This window comes from Nicotiana attenuata, unplaced genomic scaffold, assembly GCF_001879085.1.
Source record: "Nicotiana attenuata strain UT unplaced genomic scaffold, NIATTr2, whole genome shotgun sequence".
NCBI lineage: Eukaryota > Viridiplantae > Streptophyta > Magnoliopsida > Solanales > Solanaceae > Nicotiana > Nicotiana attenuata.
Window position 1 is genome coordinate 303,308 of NW_017670545.1, and position 8,337 is coordinate 311,644.

At 34.0% G+C, this 8,337-nt stretch overlaps 1 protein-coding gene across 2 annotated transcripts in view; it reads left to right on the forward strand.

Moving 5' to 3' along the window:
- The window catches only part of LOC109240790 (UDP-galactose/UDP-glucose transporter 5), a 9,332-nt gene extending 4,757 nt beyond the window's left edge, over positions 1 to 4,575 (forward strand). For both annotated transcript variants that reach the window (XM_019407473.1, XM_019407472.1), the window contains exons 7-12: positions 1,106 to 1,185; positions 2,495 to 2,607; positions 3,311 to 3,399; positions 3,562 to 3,648; positions 3,750 to 3,818; positions 3,911 to 4,575. In XM_019407473.1, the coding sequence (XP_019263018.1) occupies positions 1,106 to 1,185; positions 2,495 to 2,607; positions 3,311 to 3,399; positions 3,562 to 3,648; positions 3,750 to 3,818; positions 3,911 to 4,012 (540 nt within the window). In that variant the 3' untranslated portion in view covers positions 4,013 to 4,575. The remainder of the gene's footprint in view (positions 1 to 1,105; positions 1,186 to 2,494; positions 2,608 to 3,310; positions 3,400 to 3,561; positions 3,649 to 3,749; positions 3,819 to 3,910) is intronic.
- Positions 4,576 to 8,337: the final 3,762 nt, after the last annotated feature.

Consider the following 8,337-nt stretch of genomic DNA (forward strand, 5'->3'; position numbering starts at 1 on the left):
GGGGGTGCGGGGTGGACAAGTCAAAAAATGTCATTGGATAATTCATCAAGATGGTGTCACTTGCAAATTATGGATATACTTAAAAGATCTGCAAGATCCAATTATCTATACATGTGTATACTTGGTATTCCAAAAGCATAAACGAATCAAAAGGGAGCTCTTAACTCTCCACAACGGGTTCTCGCACCCTGAGATGATACTATATTTTTGAGAAGGAGATGATCCCACCTCCAAATTAACCAGAAAATACAAAGAAGATCAGCCTTCATAAATTTTTAAAAAATATGAACTTGCATCCTGAGTTGACTATGAAGGTTTCTACAGTTCATTTAACAGAGTTGTTGGCAAATAGAATGTATCGAAGTTTTCATTTAGCCAAACTCTCGTTGCACTACTCAACTAGTCTCTGAAGCAGTTGAAAAGTCCAATGATTCAATATGTACATATCGATAAACTCAAGTTTCAGAGCATAGAATCTCTTTTTCCTATTTACCATTAAATTACCTAGAAGGCCCCAACCCTAAGTGAAGCTTTCCTGAAGCTAAACTTATTGTTCCTACTGTTGATAATATCGGCATGGTGCCCCAATCCTCCCCTTTTGATTGAGTGTAAGGGTCATCGAAATTGAAAGTCTCAAGGGCTTAGTTTTGTGGCTTCCCAAATGAGACTGAAGGAAACATGCTAATGGTTGAGTCTTGCATAAGTGACTGAGTTTTCACCACCAAGGAATTCACCCAAGAATCCGATCAAAACTTCTTAGCCTCTTACGTATTACAGGTTTCCACAGTTTTTACTGATTCTCCAAAATGAATAGATGCTCACTAAAGAGATTCATGTTTTTGTATATTTTTGGAGCGCTATACGCCAACTTGTAGATAAGACTGGATGAATTTTGTTTAAAGACACTCTAGCTTGTAGAATTCTTTAATGGTGTATGCTTGTGAACTGGTTAATCCATTTTCCCAGTCAAAGTTTTACTTAAAAGTTAAAACCTTTTTGTTTCTGATAGCCATGCTTGTGTTGGTCTGCTAAGTTCTGAACTTGCATTAGCTTCTGAGATTACCTCCACTGGGTAATGCTTTTGCTATTTTTTGTTTGGCTTTAGGCAGCAGGTGACATCAGTCCCTTCAATAGAGGAAGAGAAAGCACAGTCTGGGGAGTTTCTCTGATGATAGGCTATCTTGGGTAAGCATTATAACTCACATCATCTTCCAGCATTCTAAACCTTCAGTCATTGGATTAATGAAATGCTAAACCTTCAGTCGTTGGATTAATGAAATGCTAAACCTTCAGTCATTGGATTAATGAAATGCTAAGTTAAGAAACTGGATTTGCTAAAAGTCAAGACTTGCTTATTTGATAAAATTGAGTATCTGAGCTTCTAGACAATTGGCATTCAATCTCATAGCGTGCAATTGATTGATTTTGGAGCATTGAAGTGTTACATACTGTTCGCTTCTCTTTTCCTTGACTCACTGTATATCTCACTTGTCCTGTAAGATCGCCAGAAAAGATTGCCTGAAGCCTTTTCGAACACATACCACTTCATGATCTTAACTGTCAAGTCGATCCCCAATCCAGCAATATAACTCAGTTCAACGTGCATTGACAAAATTACCGAACTACTAAATAGTTATGTCACGGTGTTTGCACCAGCTTTTGTTAGCTTTGTTGGTTTACACTGTGTCTTCGGTATCCTATTCGCGTACTGCGAATTCTTACCCCCACCCCCCACCCCACCCCGGCGCACCCACCCAGTAGGATAACATTCTTATTTCTGATGCGGTGGCCCAACCTCAAAGCCTAATTAATTGGTCAAGTGAAGAATTGTGAAAAAACTTGAGGGAATGGAAAGTTTCATATCATGGTTCTCCACCTCTTGCCCCACCAAGAAGGGTTATTTGGTCAACTGAAGAACTGTGAAAAACTTGAGTGAAATGGAAAGGTTCATATCGTGGTTCTCCACCTCTTGCCCCACCCAGTGCAAAACCAAGAAGGGTTACCTGGTGCTGGTCAAAATGAAAGATTTTGATGTTAAGTGGAAAATAAAATAAAAATTACTCCATCATAGTTTCTGCATGTCAGATATATTAAAATACCCGCCAACACACACATGTACAAAATTTTAACATTAGAAACCAAATATAATTCTTGCAATTTTCTCATTCTTCATTTTTGTTTCTATAACCTCTTTTGGGGACATCTAATATTCGAATGGAAGACAACTTTCCCTGCCATTTTTTGGGGACATCTAATATTTGAATGGAAGACATTTTCTTGAAAGAACATCGCTGCCAATTTTGCTCCTGATGTCTGCACAGGACATGTTGTTTCCTTTTTTATTTTTGTTTTGTTTTTTTATTTTCTTTTTGGATTGTTGTTAAGAGCAACACCACATTGTTATTCCCCTGGGAAATTGAATGTTTATTTTTGGTAGTGTCTGGATATTTTTTCTAGGATGTTCACAAACTTTATCAGTCATCTGATCTCACAGGTTTGATGGCTTTACGAGTACTTTCCAGGATAAACTTTTTAAAGGCTATGATATGGAAATACACAATCAAATATTCTATACAACGGTCTGTTCTTGTCTTCTTAGTTTCATCGGTAAGATCCCATTTATTGGACTTCGGTGACATGCCTTTGCAACTATTAAGTTTGTATTTGGTGGACTTTTGAGAAATTCGCTTTACATTTCCAGAAGATAATATGCTGGACCATTCAGTTGTTTCCAGTGTCTTCTTATCCAGTTCTTCAGTCTATACCTGCCTGTATGTTGTTTCATACTTTCATCTGCAACATGGAGGGAAGGGTGTGGCTATTATTTTTAGGAACCTCATTGTGATTGTGTTTTACATAACACTGTCACAGAAATAATTCTTTAAGTTTGTCATCGAAAAATTTCTCAAACACGCTGATAGATTCTAAGATTCAGTATATTTGGCTTTGACATAGTTAACTTATACTATAAGATTTTGAGTATCATTTGCACCCAATTAAGTTTCCACAATAATTTCAAAACATATTTGATGCAGAGAAAATATTATGCATTTTTGATTGCATGATTGAGTTTATACTCTAGCAGAGACATCTGCAGACAGTGCAGGCTACTGGTTATATCAATTTACGTCCCTGCTTGTGGTATTTTGTTATAATTAGTTTGTACTGCAGGTCCTAGTGGTCGAAATACGTACTGTTATTTATTTACGAAGTTCTCTTCGTGCCACGCTTCATACTACTTCTGATGTTTATGTAGGTTATGTTCATCATGACTAATATTAACTGGATTCTGCTCTCTGTTTCCATGTAGGTCTAATTTTACAAGGCAATCTTCTAATGGCTATAGATTTTGTATCCCGCTATCATGACTGTTTCTTCGACATTGCTCTGCTTTCAACTGTAAGTTATCCAAGTAGAAATTGATTTATTTAAACAACTATCCTGGTTTCACAAGTATTTATGCTGCCAAACCTTACTGTCACTAAAAGTTGCATATCATGAAGCCAATTCCTTTCAGTGGAAAAAATGGGAGGACAAAACTGATTGTGGTTTTGGTTGCAGGTAGCAACTGCAAGTCAATTTTTCATTTCTTATACGATCCGCACATTTGGTGCTCTAACATTTGCAACCATAATGACCACAAGACAGGTATTAAGAAATACTACAAGAGTTTGAAAATTTGATCGTCTTCCTTCTAAACAGGCCATGTGCATAAAACTAAAATGTGATGCCTTATTAAATTTGTGTAGTTGGTGAGCATTTTGCTGTCATGCTTGTGGTTTGGCCATCCTTTGAGCTGGGAGCAATGCATTGGAGCTGTAAGCATCAACTTCACTCTATTGGTTTTGTAATGTGAAACTTCTTTACCTAAAAAAGAAAGAAATATCTTAGTTTGATTTCTTTTTATCAGGTTATCGTCTTTGGATCCCTTTATGCAAGAACCTTCTTGAAGACTATACAGAAGCCGCCGTCATTGGAGATGACTGAAACTAGAGCTTCAGGTCCTGCATAAGGAAATCTATCATGAAGTAACTTGTGATCATTGGAGTAAGTGAATTGAAATAGCTCTCTGCAACTTCAACGCTGCTCGGAGAAAGATGTAATTAAACAGAGGCATGAAAGGGATTTCTTTTTCCGGAATTCCAGACGGAAGGCTACCTTGCTGTTATTGCATTATAACTTGCATATGAAAATGGAATATGCAATGGAGCAAGATTTTGACAAGCCTTCCTCAAATCTTTGCATGTTAAATTGCCACCTCACTAAGCAACAGAAGTTCAATGATCTTTCGTTCAATTAACTATGGACTTCTTTTCCCATTTTTGTTACTTAAAAAAAGATGTAATAGGCATGAGTATGCAATGCATACTTGTTTTCTCTTCAGGAATTTGGAACTGTACAAGTAGACATCAGAAATGTATGAGGTATGTGTTGTGGCTCTAACCTTTTTCACCTTTAACAACACATTATCAGCTGGTGGGTTTCACTAGGATCATTCATACGAGTAATCAACGTGTAAATTTGATGCAGTGGAACATGACATATTCTGTGTATCAAATTTGAAAAATTGTACGTTGGGAACTGTCATACAATGGGGAAAATGACGAGGAATACTACAAATTGTAGCTGAAATAACGCGAGTTGCACCAAGTTTATTTAACGCTGTAATGATGATGTGGTTGGTCACATGAAAAATGAGACATTACGCTTGATGTAATATTGTAATTCATGGTAAAAGATGTGTAGCAACTGCAAAAAGATTTCTTTTGTTTACGCATTTTATAGTTAGAAATTTAATATATTACTGTGCGCGAGTAAGTGGAAAAGAGAACTAAGCGAGGTACGAGTAATTGGTCTGCGATTGGAGAAAGCAAACCAAAAAAGAAGGAACAACGAAGTATAAAAGGGGAATAATAATTGACAATTTGTTTTGGAAATGAAATATCCTAATTTTAGATTACAGCTATTGGTAATGGTAACTACACAAGGGAAAATTTTCAAGCTTTAACAACCAATTCCAATTTTAGTTTGAATAAGCATTATATGAGAGAAACTGATGATAATTTTTTTTTCCTCATCGAAGAAGTTTATTTTATTTAAATGTCACGAGTAACTTTGTCAACAAAGTGGCTGTAGTTTAGTGGTGAGAATTCCACCTTGTGGCCGTGGAGACCTGGGCTTTCCCAGCAGCCACACTGTTTTTTTTTTTTTTTTTCAAACCTTTTTAATCCGGGCAAGATTTTTCTTTTTTCCTTAAATGCTTGTTTAGCCACATTCAATAATGGAATTTAATATTTATTGAGACTTCATGTAATGCACCTTGATTTTAATATCAAAGATGTCATTTACTACAGTATAGGAAAAATAGTTTGACACCTGATTTTACCATAAATATTTGGTTAAAGATGTTTATTGAGACTTCATGTAATGCACCTTGATTTTAATATCAAAGATGTCATTCACTACAGTATAGAAAAAATAGTCTGACACCTAATTTTACCAATAAATATTTTGGTAAAGTTTCAAAGATTGATAATAGCGAACTCTTAAAGTTTATTTAGTCATTTTAAGGAGAAGTTAGATGATTTAAATTATTTAAAAGAACGAACTTGAGATTTTTCTTCTCAGCAAATCGAGAAATTAATCAAAGAAATTTCATCCCTGTCAAATTCAGTATTGGTTTGCACGTCTCTATTGCAAACGATATAAAAAGGAATATATATATATATATATATATATATATATATATATATAATAAAAAGAAATGAAAACGTGGTTTGATATACATATGAAACGTCGAGAATACAAATAAAATATCTCCAAAGAATTTATATTACAGTAACAAATCCTTCTATTCTAGGTGGTAATAATACTAGTAGAGGAGTGGATTTTTAAGAAGTTCTAAATTTAAATCTTATGGAAGTACGAAGAAAAAAAAGTGTGTGCTTTATATATCTCCTTATTTAGGTCATTAGGTGTATCGAGCCTTCAAATATTACTGAATGTACAGACAGTACGAGCATAAAAATTGCTTAATTTTGTATCAGCTTATATTCAGTAAACAACAAAAAAAAAAAAATCTCAATACTTTTCCTCTAGTGTGCTCTTTTCCTTTTACATTTAACGCTTCTATTAAAAAAGTTAGTCGGGTGCACTAAGTTCTCGCAATGCGTAAGGTCCGAAAAATATCGGACAACGAGGATTTATTGTACGCACCTTATCTTGTATTTTTGCAAGAGCCTGTTTCCACGACTCAAATCAATAATCTTCTGATAACATGGCAATAACTTTACCAATTACGTCTAGGCTCCCATTCTACTAGCAGACAAAAAAGGTTGCTCTCGCCACCTTATTCTATTTTGTTAGTTTGGGCAACTTCATCCACTAAGATATTCATATTATTAAAATCTACCACATGAGCAAATTAAATATTAGCGTGCTACTATAAATTATTGCCAGTTGATTTATTTTATTTGTATGTCAACGTAATATTTTAATATTTAAGTTTCTTATTATTGTTATTGTCTTTATTGAATTTGGCGATCATTCCCTCCGTTTGTAAAACTTTACAAATTTAATAAATTATTATATGTTAAACCATCTAAGTACCGAGATATTATGTTAAATTTGTCTTGTTATTTTATCTTTGAGAGTTAGTATAGTTCTAAAAATAATAATCTAAACATCATATTTCATATTCAGGGTATCAAAATCATACAACTAATGCTAATCATGCTTAGTAAAAGCTTACATTAATCAATATCAGAATTTATCAATAATTGAAGAACCAACGCAATTATCCTTTTAATAAATTTACAAGCATTTATTGTGAGTTACAACAACAACAACAAACCAGTATATCCCACAAATAGGGGACCGGAAGGTATTAAGTACGCAATCTTATCCCTATCTTATGCAGGTAAAGAGGCTATTCTGGTAGATACGCAGCTCCAAGCAAGCAGGCAAATCACAACAATATAAAGACAAAATACATTAGTGTAAAAGTCAAGAAAGTATTAACAGCAACTAGGAAGTAGAGCAACCAAAACACAGGCGATACTAGGTAGTAATAGAATTTTAAGCAGGTGGAAAATACTAAACAACCCCTGGTGACAGGAAAAGGAAAGCATGCACTGCCTACTAAGCTTCTACCCTAATCCTCGCCCTTCACGCCCGCCTATCACGGGTCATGTCCAAAAAAGGGAAAAATTGTAGAAGCCGACAAAATTAGTTGGAACTAATCTTTAAAAAAGTAGCCCACGTGGAAATTTCTTCCCAATTACTCCCTCCGTCCCAGTTTATGTGAACCTATTTCCTTTTTGGTCTGTTCCAAAATTTGAAAACAATTTAGCTTAAACTTACAATTCTACCCTTAATGAGAAGCTTTTATAACCACGCAAATACTCTGGGCCCTTTTTTGACTTGTTTAGGACCACAAACCAAAAATCTTTATTTTATCTTAAACTCCGTATCAATCAAATAGGATCACATAAATTGGAACGGAAGGAGCAGTTATTTCCACCAATAGGTCATGTCTTCTAATCACACATAATATTTATGGTCACTAATCTTCTCTTCTTTTATTTCTTTTCCGTTTTGGACAAGGTCGTTATCTCCTACAATACTAATGGAATCATCTAATCATATTTCTATTACAATAGAAACAACAATTAACTTGCGCGAAAGTTAAGCAGTTGTCATAATCTGTTTCGATTTCGAAATCTAATTACCACTCGGCTAGTTAATCTCTTATCCTTTTAAGAGTTTTGTAGGTGTTTGGACATAAAATTAGTATATAATTTTTTTAAAAAGTTGTTTTTGGAATTAAGTTGAAAAATAGTATTTAAGATTTAAAATAATGTTTGGATATGCATTTCACTTAGAATATACTGCAGTTTTTATGAATGGGGAAAAGTTTTTTGAAATTTTAAAAAAGATATTTTGGAAAATTCATTTTCCAAAAAATTTCTAAAATTTAATTTTTTTTGTACAAATACATTTTTGGAAAAAAATTCGAAAAAGGCAGGAAAAAAATCTAAGGACAAATAGGTCCTTAAGTTTCATCCTGATATAATCTAAATAACAGAGTCAATCAATTTTTTTAATTAATTACTGAAAATAGTAAAAAGACTATTAGGACCATAAAATCCACAATGGAAACACCACATTCTCCAATATAATTGGCAGATAAAAAAGCACCTAATAATGAAACAATCTACAATTTATGTCCTATTTGTCTAAACAAAAGAGCTAGCACGAAATACAATAATCAATAATTAGCATTGAATATTTCGTACTTAAACAAAATAGTTACCACTTTTATCTAAAACTCAAAAT